Raw genomic sequence first — 21,899 nt, forward strand, 5'->3', positions numbered from 1 at the left:
TCCCTTCATGCTCAGTTCAGGAGTCACCTCCTTCAGGAAAACATCTTGATTCCACCTGAGTCACCCTCCATCTCATATAAAACATTTATTATATCTTATTGCAAATCCTCATTTATTTGCTTTGGTTACTAGACCTCAGACCACCCCAAAGGCAGGGAGAATGGCTTCCATCTGTGTACCCCAGGTCTAATATAGGATATATTCTCAGTAATTGGTTTTAGAAAAGAAAAAGAAACAGTATATGAGCTTGAGGAAAATGGACTATTAACTTAGAGTTCCAATAATTAGTCCTGATTCACACTTTAATCCACCACAGAATGTTAAAAAATAAGGTTCATTGGTACAAAAAGAAAAATTAGGACCTTACAGCCTTGTCAACTAAACTGGGTTTACAGTTTTAGACAACAGATGGATGGCCAAAGTCTCACTCCCTATTCCCTTGCATGCTTCCCCACCAACTCCAGTTTCCAATGGTTGTAATTTAAAATACTGTCAACACTGTTAGTTCAAGCATACCTCTTTGGAAATCTCAAAGGAGAAATAAATAGAATAATCTCCAAGGGGGCTATATGAGCTTAAAGAAGATCGACAGTACAGTTGTATTATTATAAAGTTAATATGAGACTCCTGTACCTAGGCAATGACATCCACACAAATGAGAAAAAGAACAAAACCCTTCTGATTTCCTTGGAGATTCACAAATCCTTATTGAAATGTTACGTGTCCTTTGCTCTATTTTAGTAAGCGATGTAAAAATTGTAATGATGGTTAAAAATACATGAGAAAGGGGATCCCTGGGTGGCGCAGTGGTTTAGCGCCTGCCTTTGGCCCAGGGCGCGATCCTGGAGACCCGGGATCGAGTCCCACGTCGGGCTCCCAGTGCATGGAGCCTGCTTCTCCCTCTGCCTGTGTCTCTGTCCCCCTCCCCCTCTCTGTGTGACTATCATAAATAAATAAAAATTAAAAAAATAAAAATATTTAAAAAATACACAAGATAGAAGATTGTTACAAAGAAGCTTTTAGAATGATTACATTGCATTCAAGTATTTGTCAATTTATTTTTATAGATAGTGCTAAACCTCTGTTCTCTATTTCCAGAAGGAAGATTAAACTATTTTTTTCCTGTTTTGCAAAAAGTGGGTTGCTCTAAAAAGAAAGCAAGGCTACTGTACATGAGTTCTGGCAATTAGAGGAAATTATCGGAAGACCTGCCCCCCTCGCCATGCCTTCAACCCAACCTTGTAAAAAGTGAGACAACAAAAATCTTGGTTATTGAAATAATACTCTTTTCAGGAAACCCAATTAATTTCAAATTATCATGTTGGAGAGTTTCCAGCAAGACACACCAGAGTCTCAGGCATACGGTCTATAACTAGAAATGAAAACGGATAGTATCATCATTTGGCAACATGAAAGAAAGGCAACAAAATGTTTTTTAGGAGGAAAATATCCTATCATGACTTGTGTTTGCCATGTGATCAGCATCCTGAAGGTGGTTCTCTCCACTGGCCAATCCTTTCGTGACTTCCCAGTGTGAATCTTCTGTGAGAAATGGCTCCCAGCTGCAGAAACCAGACTCAAAGTCACACGTGAGATGATTTGCTGCTCCACATGGAAAACCAGTGAAGAGAAATTAGGTAGGAAACTTAATTCCTGAAACACTTATTTCATATTAGCCAACCAACTCCGGAGGGCTGAATGATCATTTCACTTTATAATAAATGTTTTCTGATTATCCGAATAGTTTTACTTTTTCCAACAGCATAACTTTCCATGTGTTGGGTGAGGTATCACCCTTCTATATGCTTCTAACTAAAAGTCTGGCACATTTCATCCTGGCTGGCCATCTCTATTGTACTTAGAGATGCAAGGTGAAACTACAGCTTTTCAGGGAGTTAACTGATTCATCTGCCAAGACTAACAAGATTCGCCTGCCGAGTTAGTAGTTTTAAAAAGATCCATTTGAAAGAGGGGAATGGATTCTGGACAGCTGAATAGTTTGTGGCTGGCACCTTGGTATTCATTCCCTTATGCTATTTTTAACAGTTTCTCAAAAAAAAAAAAAAGTCTAGGCACTTTGGAATTGCAGGTAAATTAAATACTCTGATCCTTGCTTTTGTTTGCTTCTTAATACACAACTAAATAGTTGGGAAATAGTTAAGTTTCTTTGATCACACAAAAAAAAAAAAACAAAACAAAAAAAACATATGGAGTTTCCTCAAAAAGTTAAAAATAGAACTACCTTTAGGATCCAGCAATAGCCCTACTTGGTATTCACCCAAAGGGCACAAAAATACTGATTTGAAGGGATACCAGCACCTCGATGTTTATAGCAGCATTATCAACAGTTTCCAAATTATGGAGAGAGCCCAAATGTCCATTGACTGATGAATGCTTAAAGAATATATGGTATATACATACACACACTGACACACACACTGAACTATTATTCAGCCATAAAAAAAGATTGAAACCTTGTCATTTATAATGACATGGATGGAACTAGAGAATACTATGCTGAGCAAAATAAGCCAGTCAGAGAAAGACAAATACTATATGATTTCACTCATATGTAGAATTTAAGAAAACAGATGAACATAAGGTGGGGGAAAAAAAGAGGCAAAGCAGGAAGCAGATGCTGAACAAAGTGAGGGTGGGTGGGGCATGGGGGTTAAACAAGTGATGGGGATTAAGGAGGGCATTTGTGATGAGCACTGGGTAGTGTAAGTGATAAATCACTAAATTCTACACCTAAAACTAATAACACTATGTTGACTAGAATTTAAATAAAAACTTGAAGAAAAAAATAATGCAAAGAAATAACTTAAGAAAAGAGGAACTAGTTCTAGATTAAGTGGGTGTTTGGGGTTATTAGCTTCATGGGTCTTTACCAGTTTCGCCACCAGATTAGTGAGATACAGTAGCAAGACTGAGCAGTAACCTAGAAATTCTAACAACTTGATGTGTGCTTTTGAGGAATTAGTTTTTATGTGTTTAAATTCCCTTTGAATGAAATAAGAATCATAGTATCAGGCTATCCTAGATAATAGCTTGGGGAATAAATCAGTACAATGTAAAAAACTATTTCTTTTTTTAATAATAAATTTATTTTTATTGGTGTTCAATTTGCCACCATACAGAATAACACCCAGTGCTCATCCCGTCAAGTGCCCCCCTCAGTGCCCGTCACCCATTCACCCCCACCCCCCGCCCTCCTCCCCTTCCACCACCCCTATATTCTTTTCATGCATAAGCTTTTTTACAACACTGGGAGAAAGGGGACAAAATAATTCTTGGCCAGACTATATCCAAAGTCTTAACAAGCTCCCTAGGATCCAAACGCTATCTTAGTAATAAGAACAATAGACATGTTACCAGAAGTTCCCAGTATGTGCCAGGTTTGTGGGTTGTTTGTTTGTTTGTTTGTTTTAACATATATTACCATTAGACCTTTCAAATACCCTCCACAGTAAGTGTAATCATCCGCTAAAAAGAAAAGCTGCCCTAAGCAACTTGTCTGTGGTAAATTTAGTAAATGGAACATCCAGGCTTTAAAATGTCTGACACCAAAGCTTATATACTATGAAGCCTCCCGAAACCAGGGATTCCATCATCATATGCCTGCTCTTATTATTTTCAATTTTAAATAATATGACCAAATTCAGGCACCCAGGGGACTCAACTTGTTAAGTGACCAACTCCTGATTTTGGCACAGGTCATGATCTCAGTGCTGTGAGATCGAGCCCTGCATCAGGCTCCAGGCTTGGCTCAGAGTCGGCTTGAGATTCTCTGTCCCTCTCTGCACACCCTCCCCTCACTCAGGCTCTCTAAATAATAAGTAAGCAAATAAATGAATAAAATATTTTAAAAAATTATAATATGACCAATTTGACCATTATAATGAGTAAGCTCATTGTATCTTAACTATCAAAGGATCTTCAAATTTCTATAAACAGGGACGCCTGGTTTCACGACAAGATAGTTCATTACTAGCATGGCAATTCTTAAAACACTCAAGTCCACTATGCAAGTAATACTGCCACTTAAAATTTCTCTACATGTCAACCTTTAGATCTCAGAGCTATGCTTGTTTAGCTAGTCATATAATGGATATAGAATATTATTTTTTTCTTTACAAGCAAATACTTTATTCTCCCTTAAATAGATTTCCCCAAAGATAAATATGAATTAAGTGCAGTATGATAATGAAAAAATGTTGTGTATCACCTAATGGTGAATCAATATACAAGGAAATGTCACTCACCCATATACCTAGCTGAAAATCTATTGCTTCTGAATGTGATTTTCTTTCTTTCTTTTTTTTTTTTTTTTTAATTTATGATAGTCACACAGAGAGAGAGAGAGAGAGGCAGAGACATAGGCAGAGGGAGAAGCAGGCTCCATGCACCGGGAGCCCGACGTGGGATTGGATCCCGGGTCTCCAGGATCGCGCCCTGGGCCAAAGGCAGGCCCTAAACCGCTGTGCCACCCAGGGATCCCCTGAATGTGATTTTCTTTACTCGGCTCTGCCTACAGGGTTTATAGGATATCACTGACAAAAAGTTACTCCTCAAAGAAGACTCTCTTCTCTTTTTTGCCATAGACTTAATCACCAAAGACCAGCTGTGATGGTCTCTCTGGGCATCAGGAAAATCCTCTGGTCTTGTTCCTTGGTTCTCTATGAACCTTGCCTCTTCTAAGTCAATTGGTAGAGTGCAGAAATACTCAAGACTCAAAATACATATCTGACCTCTGAAATGTGCTTAAAGGTTCCAAATACTTGGTTTTGGACCTGATCAAGAAACCCTTCCACTTACTTCCAAGGGTACCTTTCTTCCCTGAAGTACACTTTCCTGGAATAGAAAATCTTACATTAAAAAAAAAGAAAAAAAGAAGAAAATCTTCCATGGGTAGGGTGACCACACATCTGGGTCACCACAGTTTATGCCTATTGTCCCAGCATAATAAATAATACCTCTTCTTTTTTTTTTCTTCTCAACTGTTCCTATTTGGCTGATAAATTCAATATTGCTCAGTTGGGGGTCAATAAATTATACATTGGGGGATTCTGAGTGGTTCAGTCAGTTAAGGATCCGACTCTTGGTTTCAGCTAGGACTGTGACCTCAGGATGGTGAGATCCAGCCCCATGTGGGACTCCACGATCAACAGGGAGTCTATTTAAGATTCTCTCTCTCCCTCACACCTCCCCCATTCATTCTCTCTCCCTCTCTCAAATAAATAATTTTTTTGAAAAAGCTGTATATTAATACACAAAGGAAATAAATCTGTGCAAATAACAATCTTATGCACTGCAGGTGACCACTGAAGTTAGAAGTAACCGTCGGATTCCTCAATGAGGCAGCATACGGAAATGGCAATAAGGCCAGTAAGCATGTATGGAAAGTACAACGTGACCCAAGCATCACCAAATCCTTCCACAGGCTCTTCACAACTGTACCTAGGTCACTGAACTGCAAAGATGCGAAGATGTCAAGACAAAATAACTTTGGATTGGATCAATGTTGAAGTGTGGCTTTAGAAGAAAAGTTGATTTAACTATCCAGATATTTCACCAGGTAAAATGTCAATCATTGCACTTCCCACAAAACATGCAACACCCTGTCCTTTGAAAAATGAAAATTAGTTTTTAAAATCCATCACCTTCAAAATATATGAAAGCAAAACGATGCAGTCATCTCTATAAAAATCTTGGTGAATTGCTCATCTATGAGATAATGACATTTATCTCAATATACTTCAAAGGACATTTTTTAAAGCTAAATATTCTAGAACCTAACTGCACTATAAAATATATATCAAATTTCAGTCACCAAAGTTTAGATTCTTCCATTAAAATTTCCCTACATAATTCAAAAAGTTTAGAGTGTAGTTATAAATATCTGAAGAAAACCAGGAGATCCAATGTGTCATTAGAGACACATTCTGGCCACTAATAAATGCTGATTATGCCATATAGAATAAATGCTACCTGTCTATAAAATCTAAAAAAGCATCAATTCATAAGTAGAATATATTCATTACAAACAGTGATTTTGATTATTTTGTTGCTTTTAACTTTCTGTGATTGTAGAACACACTTCACAATTTCTAATCAGAGCATGAGAAATGCCACTGTTCATAATTTTAGTGAAATTTTGCTGAGTTCACTTGAGTAATATTTTAAAATTATGACAAAGCTTTCTCTTGCATATTTAACCACTGCATTATATTGGCAGGAGAGAAAAAATTCACTCTGGTAGCTGGAGAAATTCTTCTGGATCATGAAAATTAAAATATTTATGAATCATCTAGTTCAGAAGTAAATCAACTTTCTATTATATTAGAAAAAATATGTATAGGGATAAATGGAGAATGTTCCATTCAATAAGCATATACTAGGTCTTAATATGATACAAACATTTTGTTAATATTTATTGAGTAACCACAGGATCTTTTCTCATATATATGTGTGTATATATATATGTATATATATATATATATATATATATAGGAAATAGGAAATTTTTAGCACAATTTTTCTTCAAAATAAAAAAAAATTCAGAGACAGCATCACAGAATACATTAAATGCACTGCATTGGATTCTTAGTTTAAGAGTCTTTCCCTTGAATACTGTACCAACTTTCACTTGAATATTGTACCAACTTCTTCTGTAAAGTGTCACCATTTTTACAGCATTTTCTTTTTTAAATCTTTAAAAAAATATTTATTTAGAAAGCAAGAGAGCGAGAGAGCAGGCACACGCATGCAGGGGTAAGTAGGAGAGGGAAAGAGAATTTCAAGCCGACTCCACACTGAGAGTGGAGCCTGACTTGAAGTGTGATCCCACCACCCTGAGATCATGATCTGAACTGAAATCAAGAGTCAGATGCTTAACTGACTGAGTCACCCAGGTGTATTAGCATTTTAAAAGCTCTATAAAATTCCTACAATTAAAAGAACTTTTTTATCCTCCAGAATTTCCCACACAATTTTGATTTGAACATAAATCTGTCTATCCTTCCTTTTTTTTTTTTTTTTTGGAAAAAAATAGTCTTTTTCCATGCCACAACTGAAAAAGATGTATACTTTTTCTTCTTTTGTGATAAAACATTAATGGCATAAAATTGACCTTTTTAACTATTTTTTTAAATTTCTATTTATTTATGATAGTCACAGAGAGAGAGAGAGAGAGAGAGAGGCAGAGACATAGGCAGATGGAGAAGCAGGCTCCATGCACTGGGAGCCCGACGTGGGATTCGATCCCCGGTCTCCATGATCGCACCCTGGGCCAAAGGCAGGCGCTAAACCGCTGAGCCACCCAGGGATCCCCCTTTTTAACTATTTTAAATGTACAGTTCAGCAGCAAGTACATTCACACTTTTGTGCATCCATCACCATCACGCATCTCCAGAACTTCATCTTTGCAAAGTGAAACTCAATACCCATTCAACACCAATGTACCATCTTTCCCTCCCCCGTCTCCCCTGGCCTCCATTCTGCTTTGTTTCTATGAATCTGACTCCTCCACGTACCTTATATAAGTAGAATTATACAATATTTGTCCTTCTGTGACTTATTTCATTTAACATAATGTCTTTTAGGTCCATTCATATTGTAGCATGTGTCTGGAAATTAGGAATATTTTATATGTAAATTTTTCAGCTAGCCAATGTATACCCTTTGGTATGTTTGGAACAAGGTCTATTGTATTTATTTAATTAAATAAATTAATTAAATATAGAAATATTTAAAGAGGGATCCCTGGGTGACGCAGCGGTTTGGCGCCTGCCTTTGGCCCAGGGCGCGATCCTGGAGACCCGGGATCGAGTCCCACGTCGGGCTCCCGGTGCATGGAGCCTGCTTCTCCCTCTGCCTGTGTCTCTGCCTCTCTCTCTCTCTGTGTGACTATAATAAATAAATAAATAAATAAATAAATAAATAAATAAATAAATAATAGAAATATTTAAAGATACATTGCAATGTAAGCTCCTGTCTTATACAGGAGCATATTAATAACTGTCGAATATCTTTCCCTTGGAATCATGCAGATTTGTCCCGTGATTGGCGTATTTTACTTAGCATAAAGACTCCATTTACGTGGCTATCTAAAATATTCAAACTCCTAGAAGCAGAGTGTAGGACAGTGGCTACCAGGAGCTAGGGGGTACAGGGAAATGGTGAGTTTTTGTTCAATGGCTATGAAGTTTCAGTCATGCAAGATGAATTAATTCAGAATTCTGCACAGCACACAGCCTCCAGTCAACAGTCTTGTATTGGGCACTCTCCGTCCCCCCCCAATTATTTTGCAATGCTTTTATTGAAAGCTGTGCTGAAAAAATACGGCCTTTCCTACACGATTTTCCGAAAAGGCAGAAAAGAGGTATGAAAAAAGAAAAAAAAAAAAGTCACTTTTCTGCTCTCTAACGCCCGTTTTGCAGGAACGTTTTCCACGTTCATTTAAATGATGTGTTTGAGGCTGGAAGTGCTGTCACAGGTGTTGGCCCCTGGGACTCCCCCACACATCTCCATGATGGGGACTTCTGGGGCCTGAGTGGCGAAGTTTTACTGAGCAGGAGCATCTAGTCTGTCTACAACTTTGACAGGGGAGATCTTCCCCTCGGGAGGAGTTCTAAGGCTTCTGACAAGTCCCGCAAAGTCGCCTGAAGGTAGACCCTGCTGCGAGCGCCCCTACGCAGCGCGCGCCGCCCCCCGGCCACGGGATGCTGCGGTCCCTGCAGCGGTAACCGCCCATCGGTGCCCTGGGAGCTGGGGGCGCGGGTGGCCCCCGCCCGCCCGGCTGGGGGCTCGGGGGTCTCCACTTCTCGCGCGCGCGTGGGGAGGGGGCGGCGGCAGCGCTCGGGGCGGGGGGCGCGGCTCGGGGAGGGGCTGCCCTGCGGGGTCGCCGCCCTGCTGCACCGCGGCCGCCCCGCCCCGGGCGGGCTCCACACCTGCACCCCGCGGCGCTGCTTCTCGGGCGCGGCCCGGGGCGGGAGAGGGGAGCCCGCGGCGCGCTCCCCCGCGGCCAGAGGGTGCCCCCCGTCGCCCGCCCGCTGCGGGGAGGCAGGTGCGGCCCGCGAGGCCGCGGAAGGGCAGGCCGGAGGGTAGCCCCGCCCCGGCGCCCGAGCTTCTCGGAACCTCCGCCCCCCGGGCCCCGCCGCGTCCCCCGCCAATCGCTGGCTGTGTCCTTCCTCCCTAAGGAAGGGACACCAAGGATCAGGGGGCCTCCGGGCTCCACGAACTGCAGGCGGTGCTTAGCGTATCTGTTGTAAGGCAATGATGCCTCAATACAACTTCTTAGAATCTATCGTTTGGTGTCATAGCGATGCTCTTTGGAAAAAGTTACAGGCGTTTTAGCTTGTTTGAAAGGTCAGAAAGACGGGATAGAAGCATGTTTCATTCACTTCATGAACTTAAGAATTCTGTTTATAACAAAAGTCTGCATTACGGAGTCAATTTGTTAAACAAAAATTTTAAAGTATGTGTAGAAGGACGCCTGAGCATCTGCCTTCAGCTCAGGCATGATCCCAGGATCCTGAGATGGAGTCAGGAATCGGGGTCCCCCTCTTCCTATGTCTCTGCCTCTCTCTCTGGGTCTATCATGAATAAATAAAATAAAGATCAGCCCCGCATTGACTTCCCCAGTGAGGGTTGAGTCTGCGGATTCCCTCTACCCCTCTGCTTGTGTATTCTCTCTCTCTCAAGTGAATGAATAAATAAATAAAATATTTTTTAAAAACAATATGTGTAGAATGTTTCAAAGTGGTTTTAAATTTCAAAGGGAAGTTTCTCCTATTTAGTAAAAATATATATAAGCATGTGTACATATGCACAAATGTATTAAATATCTTAGTGCAGAAAATAGTGTAATGTCATATCAGTTCTAATAATTCCATTGCTGTATAAATAATTTTCTCAAAACAAACACGACTGTACAAATATTGACATGAAATACTCATGTTGACATCAAAATAGATGGATATATATGCATTAAAATACATAAATGTTTTGTAATCTGTAAAATGGCTACATTTTCATTTCATAAAAGCTATAGGAAGTTGATCTCAAGCAAGCACGCACGCCAGGTTTTCTTTGTTCAAATGAAGTTACATAAGTTGGAAAATTTAAACACTAACGCTATTTGTTGATAAGCATGGACATCTGTCCCTTCATTCAAAAAAAAAAAAAAAGCAAATAGCAGAATGGTATCAACATAGAATCCACTTGAAAATTCCCAAATATGTAACCAGTGGAACTTCAACAAAGGAAGAGAAATGGGAAAATATACTCGAAATCAAATGCTAAAACACCTACTAACAGTCCAGGTGGAATTTGATTAAGAAAACCAATTAAAAGGAGAGCATAAAGAACCTCCTCACTGCAGGGGGGGAGTGGGGAGGAGAAAAAAAGCTAAGTGTCAATATGCACAATTGAAAAGAGAGGAGATATATTTACTTTCAACCATTGAAAGTGAGAATAATTCAAACCATTAGAAAGATAAATCTCTCCAAAAGAAGTGGACCAAATAGCTTATAAGAAAATTTAAAGCATAGGAAAGAAATTGCCAGTCACATTAGAGAAAATGAATGGTCCTCACATAATTTTTTGAGTGAGAAAAGCACCCAAAAATTCCACTGAAATCATATTGGGAAGTAGATTGTTTTGTTTAAAACTAGGGTTAAGGGATCCCTGGGTGGCGCAGCGGTTTGGCACCTGCCTTTGGCCCAGGGCGCGATCCTGGAGACCCGGGATCGAATCCCACGTCGGGCTCCCGGTGCATGGAGTCTCCTTCTCCCTCTGTCTGTGTCTCTGCCTCTCTCTCTCTGTGACTATCATAAATAATAAATAAAAAAGAAAATAAAAATAAAAGTAGGGTTAAAACTAGGTGTCTGAGGAATTAATGAAATTAAAAATACCCATCAACAGAAGCATTTTATACCAAGAACTTTTCATTAAAAAGATGACATTTATCTTGTTGCAATATTTTTCTCTTGTTCAATAAAATACATCACTAAAATAAAACTGTGCAGCAAAATAAATGTCAAATTTTTAATAATTAAGAAGACCCACTTGGTGATATGGGATTTGGATTCATTTAGTTAGAATCCATTGTTTCCAAAGAGACACAAATATCATAGTTGCTAAGTTACCTCATATGAGAACCATCATGTGGGTTGTAAATTAAATTATATTACCTTTCAAATACAACTACATTGGAATAATAATTAGATTTCTTGTCATCACTCCTATCAAAGATTCTCCAGTAAAAGTCCTAAAAGGCAGGTGTTGAACCTAAATTTTGCCTAGTCATGATAGCAACCGTGATTGACATGATTTCTATAGTCATCATGGCTGCCTTCTAGGCAACCCTTCCTCTTTTACCCCTCCCCACAGCTTTCTACATAATTGGTCAAAATCGAAAATGCCCTATACTTTAATAAAGGTCAGCAATTCATAATATATGTCTGCTAAGAGAGAAGTATAAAGAGCTTTCCTCTCCTATCCATTTTCCTCTTTAACCAAAGTACACACACACACCACAATTATTCCTTTTTTGAACAAATAGAATTTGTAGTGTTAACAAAAAGCATCAAAGGCTTAAGTTAGCATAGAAACCCCCACAAAGAATAGTAGTGCTAATAGCTTCAGAATGAGAATGTTCATTTTATTTCATACATATTACCCTTACCTCACTGAAAGCAAAGACTTTTAAATCCAACCACAGTCATGAATGTGAGTATGTGGACAAATAAACCATTAATTCACTTACAGCAAGTTGCAGGATCTTCATCACTGTCATCAGAACAGTCCCGCCAAGAGTCGCAGACCGATTCTTGGGCAATGCACTGGCCACTGGTACAAGTGAATTCATCAGCTGAGCAAAGCTTTCTGGACGGGGCAAGTGCACAGGCATAGACCCAGAGCTGATTCAACCCAATAAAACCTTTCTGGCTCAATATAGTCCCTTCAAATATAATCTTCAAAAAGCAAAACATAAAAAATTTATGAGTTTAAAATCTCCTTTAAGAGACTCCTCCAAAAAAAAAAAAAAAAAAGGAATAAACACTTAATAATTACTGAAAAAAACACCTGTTAAAACAGCCAGCAAGTACAACCAATAAAATTCCTACTCATAAAGCCTGACTCACATGCATAATTGGTCTGAATGGAAAAAAAAACCCTACACTTAAGAAAAGTCAGCAATTTATAATATGATGTCTCCAAAGGGAAATTATAAGGAGTAGAAAGAGTACATCCACCGAGGCCTACTGAGAAACCACTCATGATCTAGTGAAATGCAACATGCCACTTAACCACTGGCATTGTCCCTGACTTCAAACTTGTTACTTGAGCATCATTTTCATGGCTCTCTTTCTTTACTATTCAGGGAAAAGAATAAGCATTTTCACTACTTTTACACCAAGAGCTATAACTGCATCTGGGTTTTATACTACTGAAATTAGCACTGGAATGCAGGTAGGGAAATACTAGGCAAATAGCAAGGGACACAAGAAAAGAATAGAACATTTAAAAGAATAAATATAAAAATCCATTTTCACAAAAAATAATTTCTCTAACAAAGAAGTGCCAATTAAAAGAAATAAATCTCATTTTCTCCAGTTGAATCGCTAGCTTTTTTTGGAGGTATACAATATTAGTAAGTAAAGCAACCATACTTGCTATTCCAATGTAAGATATTTTCAAAGTAATAATATTTCTTGAAGTTCTACTAAAAGCAATGATTACCTAACACAAGAGTGAAGAGGAGAAATGAATAGCTGAATAGACTCTACCAAATAACTGATTCTCTGCTGCCCAACAATATAGTAGCCACAGCTACAAAAGGCTATTTCAATTTAAATTTACTAAAATAAAATAAATAAATAAATAAATAAATTTACTAAAATAAAATTAAAATTCAGTTCCTCAAAAATACTAGAGACATTGCAAGTGTTCAGTAGCCATATGTGGCTATTGACTACCATACTGGAAAGCGCAGATACTTAAATTTTCCATTATGACAGAAAATACTATTGAACAGCAATGAATGTACTAGGTGTAATTCATATATAAATAAGATACTAGGATGAAAAATAGAAAATCTGAGTAGATTTTTCTCCTTTGGAAAAATATGAGGAATATATATATATATATATATATATATATATATGAATTACTCAAGATCAAGTTTCAGATTACAAATATATTTAACAATTTAGCCTAGAAAATAATATTAAATTTAAATCATATGTAATAATAGGAAAATCTTGTATGCTGCTGTATACATTCCCCATAGTGAATATCATAATATAAATATATATATAGATTATTGGATCTACAGCTATATATTTTCATAGCAGCAAGAGATCTGATATGCATAAATGATAATAGTTTCGGTTTCAAAAACTGATGAATTTAAAGTTAGATTTCCAAAGGGTGCTATTATTGAAAGTTAATTACATTTAATATGCCCCTGGACATCTAGGATAACTCCCAAATTACTCTCTTTATATTTCAGTTTATTTTTGAGTTAAATAACAAAATAAACTTTAATATTCAGTTTTTATAAAAAGAATGAAACTCCAATCATTTAGTACCTCTTTCAGAAGTTATAAAGATAAATATCAACTTAGAAAATTAAAATAGTGTCAAATGTTAATTCAATAGGCTATGATATAAACCTCAACTTTGCTGTGATTAATAGAAAAATGCTATGGTTCAGAAATTCCAATCTCAGCAGTAAATGGGATTCTAAAAATCTTCATGGTTACAGTTCAGTATCATTTGGGTTCTCCCTCTCAACACCTAGCAAAATGTATATGTGTGGTATAACCATAAAGGAATGAAATTGGTTTCATGAGCCACACATACAGTCTTATTATTTTACACTCGCAATCCTGCATGAACATATCTATACATTATACATCACAAAAGTAATAGAATTTTATTTTTTATTTTTTTACATTTTATTTATTTATTCATAGACACAGAGAGAGAGAGGCAGAGACACAGGGAGAGGGAGAAGCAGGCCCGATGCGGGACTCTATCCCAGGTCTCCAGGATCACACCCCAGGCTGCAGGCGGCGCCAAACCGCTGCGCCACCGGGGCTGCCCAGTAATAGAATTTTAAATAAAATACTGCACTTCAAAAATATATTACGAATTCCAATTAATAATACCAGCTATTTAAATGTTGATCCCACTGACATTACTACATTTTGCAATATTGCTATGATATTAGAAAAGAAGGAAATGACAGGTAAACATTTAATATGAAGGTTTTAAAAAGTTAACAGAGATACTTTTCTACACAATCTCAACTCTATATACAACACAAAATCCCAAGTTAATTTTTTTTAAGAGACAGCATCCCACTGAGCATATGTACATTTTGGATACATCTTTGCCCAGGCAGATACAACCATGTTTTTTAAAGATGTGAATTACTGCATTCAAAACATTTTTATAGCCTTTATGGATTTTTAATACCAATGTATTATTTATCTGCTTCATAATGCCATTTGCTTCCTTGTTCGCAATGTATAGTAATGGGGATGGGGGTGCCAGGAAGGGAGCCCACGTAAAATGAAGCAGCTCTAAACAGGAGTTGTCATACTCTGGCTCTCCTACTCAGGGCAAACATGGCCATGGGAAAGGCTACAGACAATGAAAATAAGTAGGCAGTTGCTCTCTCCAAATATACAAGTCCACATCCTTAATTTAAATCCTAATTTAAATTTAACAATGGGTGATAAAATTCACTACTGCAAAGTTACAAGTTAAACTTATAATAGAAAAGGAGATTCGTTTTTTTTTCCATTTTGTACCCTAACTGTCTTCAGGCTTTCTGGTATTAACATCTCTGCTTTCACCCATTTTCTGTCAGTTGATGTATTGAATGTCCAAAAGATTTCTTCCTCCTTTGATTCAAGTAAAACAACATTACTCATTCCCCAAATTCCACTCTCATATTTACATATGTACTCCCTCAATTACATTTCAACAGACTTCACCCTACCTGTATAATGTGAAGTACTGGGAAGCCTAAAGTATTGGTAAAAAGGTATATAACATTTTTTAAAGGAACAATAAAATGGAGGCAGGGAAAGATGAAAAGGCAGAGCCCAGAGAATTTTTTTAGGGCAGTTAAAATGCTCTGTATGATAACATATGGTAGACACATGTCATCATACATTTGTCCAACCCATGGGATGCACAACCCCAAGCTGGAACCGTAATGTAAACTATGGACTTTGAGTGATGATAGTGTGCCAAAGCAGGTTCATCATTTATAACAAAGGTACCACCCTGATGGAGGATGCTGATAATAGGGAGATTGTACATGTGTGGGGACAGCAGGAAAATGGGAAATCTTTGTACTTCTCCACCTCATTTTGCTAGGAACCTAAATCTGCTCTATAAAAACAAACTTAAAAAAAAATAAGAAGGAAATAAAGCATGTCTACATGGCAAAGCTGCTTTTTTTATGATGGAAAGTAAGGACAGGACAAACACTTGAATGAAATCTTAAATAAAGTATTGTACTCCAAAAATACAATTCTAAATAGAAATTCATAAAGCCAGCTACTAAATGTTCATCCCACTAACATTACTACATTTTATAATATTTCCATGACATTAGAAAAGAAACAGCACGCAAACACTTAATATTAAAAACACTTAATATTTAAAAATAATGACAAGCCAACATTTAATATTTTAAAAAAACAATGTTATCAGATATATTTTTCTGGACAATCTCAATTTATATACATATCTTTTTCTATGGGAGAATTCATTCCACGTTCCAAAAAATACAGTTATTTTCTGGAGATTATATTTCTATTTGACTCTCTTGTCATTCTATCAAAGACCTTTTTGTGCCTTCCAGAGCATGCTATGTCATGCATCTGTAAAATGATAATTTTCCAGGTTGCAAAGTGTATGCAAAATTACATTCTACTTGTACTACTTATACTAAGAGATAAGATACGCAATAGAAGTCTATAATGTAGTCCAAAGTTTTGCATATGTTGTTGTGCTTTATGATTTATGACCATGCTTTTATGCTCTGAAATAATAATTTCTTTAGATTCCATCAAACATGCACGTTAATTTGACATTTCTCTAGTAAAGATAGACCATATTTTTCATAATGTTTACCCATAGGATGCACTGATTTTTTTCATGTATCAATATAGTGAAAATACAGAGTGGCATAAATGTTTCTCAGGTTGAGCTCTGAGACCGTCTGTGCCCTCCTTCTACTGTGAGAGAGAAAACAGCACTGGAAGGTGACATCTAGTTGCAATTCAAATGACATATGACACACTTTTTCAGACTCTTAGAAGCATTAATCTCCTGGCTTCACTTATTTCATTCATAGCCAACATTTTCTAAAAATGAATCTATTTTCAACTTAGTCCTTTACCCTCTGATGTCTACTCCAATTTCCAAGTCTTAAATATTTTAGAAGATAGTCTAAACCCATTAAAATGTACTTCATTTTATTACTTATTCATATCAGCTGTTAAGACTTCCACATGACAGTGAACCATCCATGGTAGACATATTTTGAGCTGAGAGCTTCTGGGTCACTTCAGGATGAACTAGAGCTACACAAAGTTGGGACACATAACTAATTTTTCTTTCAATAATTTCCTATGCAACTTCAGCTACTTAGCATTGATACATTTAAATCCTCCACAGACGCTTTAAGTGAAACTGCTTGGCATGTTGCATTCATCACGTCCCTTCACTTCTATCTTATGAAAATAACTTAGAGCAATTTGTACTCTTTTTTCCTCTAAGACTAATTAATTCCCCTCTGTTCTACCCAAAGAAGAATGTGTTTACATTTTTTTGAAAAGCAAGCAGAATTCTTTTCTAAACTTAAACAGCTTTTTGTACGCTAAGTTAACAGTATATTATGAAGTACAGATTTCTATATCACATTTTCCTGCTTCACAACATAAGTAATGAAAAAGAAAATGAGTTTACTCCAACTAAATAAAATCAACTTTTATTTTATTCTGTTCTCATTCTCAGACTCTTACCTGGGTACTTTCAATAGGCATCAATGTGAAAAAGAAACCCCTTGGCTCAGAAAAACCTTTCAAGTGATGTTCTAATTTTCTATTACCTTAAAATCAATCAGTCAATCAATAAAAATTCTTAAAATGTCTTTACTCCTCCAGACTAGGATCAATAATGCCATTTTACCTTTCAAGGAAAGAATTGCTCTATCTCTTGGAGACCTTAGCTTATCCTTCCCTCTTTCAGTGAGGAAATCAAAGATATTAAATTCTAGGTTGTTGTTTCTGTTCCATTTAAATCACTTTTGAATAAATGTGGGAATAGGATCACGTACTTTGGCAAAGACATTCCTGCAAGGAAAGCTTATTATGGCCTGTAAAAACTGTTTCATACAAGAAAAGATACTTTCTAAAGTATTTTCTTCCCTGCCCCAGCTATGTCTTCTTCCTATTTGTCACTGGGAATTTTAAAAATAATCTAAAAGGTACCACAAGCTGGGTACCCCACTACCCTTGGCTCACTGATGTGGAAACTCTCTTCAGGATAAAAGATAGGCTGTTGCTATGATTATGATTTCATAGATGTGAGACAGAGAACTAAGCTCAAGGATTAGCACTGCTACACATTTAAGCTGACCCTAAGAATCAACTCTTTACTTAGGAACTTGCCTTTCACCTGTGTTTTCTACTTCTCAAGTTCTAATGTCTCCTGAAAATAAAGAAAGCCACTTTTAGCATCATCACTAGATTATTTCTTGATTTACCTGCATATACCTTAATGGTTGCTTTCTTCATTCTATCCAAGGAAGATGTAAATGATCATTTAAATGTTAGGTTTGGAGTCCTTTTTAACTTTGTGATAAAACTTCAACTTGCAATTTAAATGTATTTTGATGCAAATTTTACATTGGTGATCAATATGTGTTATATGTATAGAGTAGAGCAAACAGTGTAAGAAAAGGTAGAACCCTGCCTTGCAGAATACTAGGTAAACTAATACACCAAACCACTCAGTATTCTAGGATATACCCCCCAACTAATTTTGATTAGTACATTAGATCAGTTCTCCATGGTAAACTTCTTTTCTTATAATGCAGGAGATGGAGTTTCGATAACTCTATTCTTATTATATGATGTGGTATCTAAAGTCAATTTGTTGATGATATCTTCTATACAGTCCCAAAGTTTCTAACCCATCACTGATGTTCATGGCAGATTAAGATAACTTTAGGATTAGAAGATATATGACACAAATTTCTACTTGTTTAAGATAACTCACTCAACATTCAGTGAATAATAATTATCTGTCATGTGAAAAGTACTATCACAGAACCACATATTTTAAAGCATCTTTAACTGTAATATAAACTCAACAAAATTATTCTTGTGTCAAATACTATGCAGATATGTCATACAAATATAACATATTTTCAGAACGCTAGAAATTGTGTCTCATTCATGAAAACAAACAAAATGTATTAGGCTATCTAATGAACATATTCATCCAATTTCATGCTTTTGAACTCTGTGAATGTTCTAGAAAAGAAGAGGAAGAAGAAAAAAGACTGGACTGAAGAAAATGACACAAAAGAAAAAAGAAATGGGTGATGTGATAGAACTAGGAAGAAAAAGAGAATTCCTCTTAAATTTTCAGTTCTCACAATAATAGGCAGGTAATAGGTCATACCTGAGGATTAATTCAGATTGCAGAAGCAAATGGATGAGAAGAAAATGTTATTGACAGATGGTTCGTGATACTTGATAAGAACATATGATAAACTTTTGTTGGAAAATGAATCTGGCCAATGTCAGGAGGAAGTTTCAACTAGATTTATTTGAAGCAGCTGAAGCCAAAAGAATCTGACTGGGATATTTTTACTGTCTTCCTTTTTCCTGTTAGAATTCCTGCAATTATTATCAAATGTCTCCCATTGCTAGAATGATCACTATTTACTCCTGTGATTTTCTTTCTTTTACTTCTATCTATAAATAATTTTCTTCACAATAGAAATTCTCAGTGTCTCAGATATTTACCACTTGTGGAGGATTGTTTTCAATCAAAGTTAGGGGGGAATTAAAAAAGTTTGGATTTGTCTTATTTGCTAGCATTACCACAGCAACTTTCATTCTACTCAGTAAGCCATTTTTTCTCATTCCAATGACTCATTTGTTTGTATTTAAACAGTAATTACCAGTCTCCAAAACTGTATCTACTGGTACCATAACAAGTAATTTGTTCCCATCATAACTATATCTCTAGTGATATATGGATCTAAAATCCAAAACAGATTCCATCAGAATGTCAGTACAGAGCCACTATACAGAACCTCAAATATCTTGTTTGTTTTTAATTAGACCTATAATTTCTTTACAATACTTCCATGAATTTTAACAATTTTTCAAAATAATACTGTGCAAATTATCACATTACATGTTCTACATGAGAGTATTTTTTTTTTTAAGCAGGTTCCATGCCAGGTATGGAAATTAACACTGAGCTTGAACTCACAACCCTGACATCAGTGTGAGATCAAAAGTCAGACACTTAAACAACTGAGCCACCCAGGCACACCTATATGACAGTAGGTCTTAAACCAGGTTCTTAATATTTCTTTTCAAAGGTATAATAAATGAAGTTAAGTTAAAGAATATCTAAAGCCTGCACACAACTGAGAAATAGAAACACAAGTTGCCAAAATGGAATTTCACTTATTCAATGATTTTGAAATAAATCCAAGTTTCTTCTCCCCTTATTATTATATAGTCTTATTCTCAGAGCACTGTTTTCCATGGAGTAATAGAATTGAAGATGGCAGCTCTTGCTGAGGCAGTGACGTACAGAGCTATTTAAATAAGCTCTGCTGTCTAAATGGTTAAGAGTAGAAGCATCCTTAGCTCCTACCCATATATAGTAACCTGAAAAATAAAGGAAAGGGAAGTAGTTTAGAAAAAATTAGCTCCTTTTTGTTGGAAGAAAATTATTGTATTTCTGAACTTTTCAAAATCAGGTTTGAAAGACAAATATTTTACTTAAATGTGATGTTTTATTTACTTATTATTTTTAGGGATATGATATTTTAAAATGATTATATCAACTACAAATTATAGGTTTTAATTTCTATATGTGATTTTAAAATACATTGATATCTGCTGCTTGTTCCTGAAATTTCAATTCAATATTCTTCTATAAAGATATCCGCTGATATAAAAATCTCCATGCTACCAAATTATCATTTTCTTTTAAATGTCAAAATGCAATGTTTATTTAACCAAGAATTCCTCACCTTTCTTCCCAGAATTCTTTCCCCTTTTATTTTTTTCTATCTTTTAGTTTTAGAAAAACCTTTATAGTTTAAGGAAATGTAATTTAAACAGATCCTCTTTCTTACCTAACCACATGAAAGTATCAGATACCACAGTCCTATTAAACTGCACCTATGGATTTTATAGTACTTAAAAATATTGTCAATCAATTTTATCCTGATACCTAAAACCAATTTGCACTGTTCTTAAATTTATAATATATACAATGCAGAGATACAAAGATATTTCTATGATTTTACAACTTCACTTTTCAATAATAAAATTTTTCAATGTGTTATTTCTTTGTAAGTTAGTGAATATTCCCTACAATTTCTAAAAACTATGAATGTAAATTAGGTAAAAACTCTTATTTACTTAGAAATGTAAAACTGTAAGCAAAATACCATTGTAAGTTAACACTTTGCTTCTGACTTATACACAAAGAAATGATACATAAGATAAAGACATTTTTACAAAAACTGAGACAGATCAATTGCAACATAAAATATCTCAAAAGATAAGGAAAGAACAATTCTACCAAGTGATTGGGATGGCTGAAACCACAGAATTCTTGAACTTCGAGACCAGATCCAGGCTGTGGTAGTTTAGATTCTGACTAATTTGAATGCTGCAAACAAAAGCTAGAGGAAGAGTCAGCCTCTCTCAATGAAGTCAAAGACTAGAGGTGGAGAATTATGCTCAAAATCCAATGTGGAAAATATACCGACATTCACTACCTTGGGCTATGACTAAGTGACAGGATGTGCAAAATTCCAAGGATTATCACAAAGTATAAAACCCTAAACTAGTAGTGTTACTGGGGTTAGTCTTGGGGAAACAGACATCAAAAAACACCTGGATTATTCATCTATTAATAGCAAGGCTTATACTCAAAAGAAACTACTTTTCACCACTTTACTAACTTGAGTTTGACCAAAGTCTAACTGACTTGGGAAAAGAGAAATATCAACTCCAGGATACTCCAGCCTTCTACATGAGGGGAAGCAAATACCTGGATCTAGTCCCCTCTAGCCTTACTGTCTCACCTAAGGTTGGGAGAGGAAGCACTTTCGAAGGTCACTTAACAGAGGAACAATCTCACTAAAAGAATGAGATACAATCATAGGATTCTAGAATGTTTCTCTTCCTCCTTACAACTTACCACAACTCACATAAAAGGGGGTCCTGCATAATAATAGAGTAATACTATTCAAATAACTGTAGGTCTTAAACCTATTTTAAGATGTCTCTAAATTCAACAGGTAAGACAAAAACAAGGATATCAAATGAAATTTTAGCCTTACACATCTGAACCTTCAGCAAACAATAAAAATTCTAATTTCTAGCTACATAAACATAATAGGTCATGCTAAATACCTATTGACTTTAGTTCCCTTTATACAGCACATTATGTCTGGCCTTCATAAAAACATTACAAAGCATACTGAATGGAAAAAAAAGAAAAAGAAAAAGAAAACTAACCAACAACAACAACAACAAAACACTTAGTTTGAAGAGACATAGCAAGTGTCAAAACCGACCCGGCTCTAACAGAAAAAA

General features: G+C 36.2%; 1 protein-coding gene across 1 annotated transcript in view; it reads right to left on the minus strand.

The window, feature by feature from the left end:
• MALRD1 (MAM and LDL receptor class A domain containing 1) overlaps positions 1 to 21,899 on the minus strand; it is a 649,658-nt gene that overhangs the window by 563,643 nt on the left and 64,116 nt on the right. Inside the window, 4 exon segments of the mRNA XM_049096644.1 lie at positions 1,457 to 1,602; positions 11,771 to 11,978; positions 14,829 to 14,924; positions 19,789 to 19,952. Of these exon segments, the coding sequence (XP_048952601.1) occupies positions 1,457 to 1,602; positions 11,771 to 11,978; positions 14,829 to 14,924; positions 19,789 to 19,952 (614 nt within the window).

This window comes from Canis lupus, chromosome 2 (assembly GCF_003254725.2).
Source record: "Canis lupus dingo isolate Sandy chromosome 2, ASM325472v2, whole genome shotgun sequence".
Classification (NCBI taxonomy): domain Eukaryota; kingdom Metazoa; phylum Chordata; class Mammalia; order Carnivora; family Canidae; genus Canis; species Canis lupus.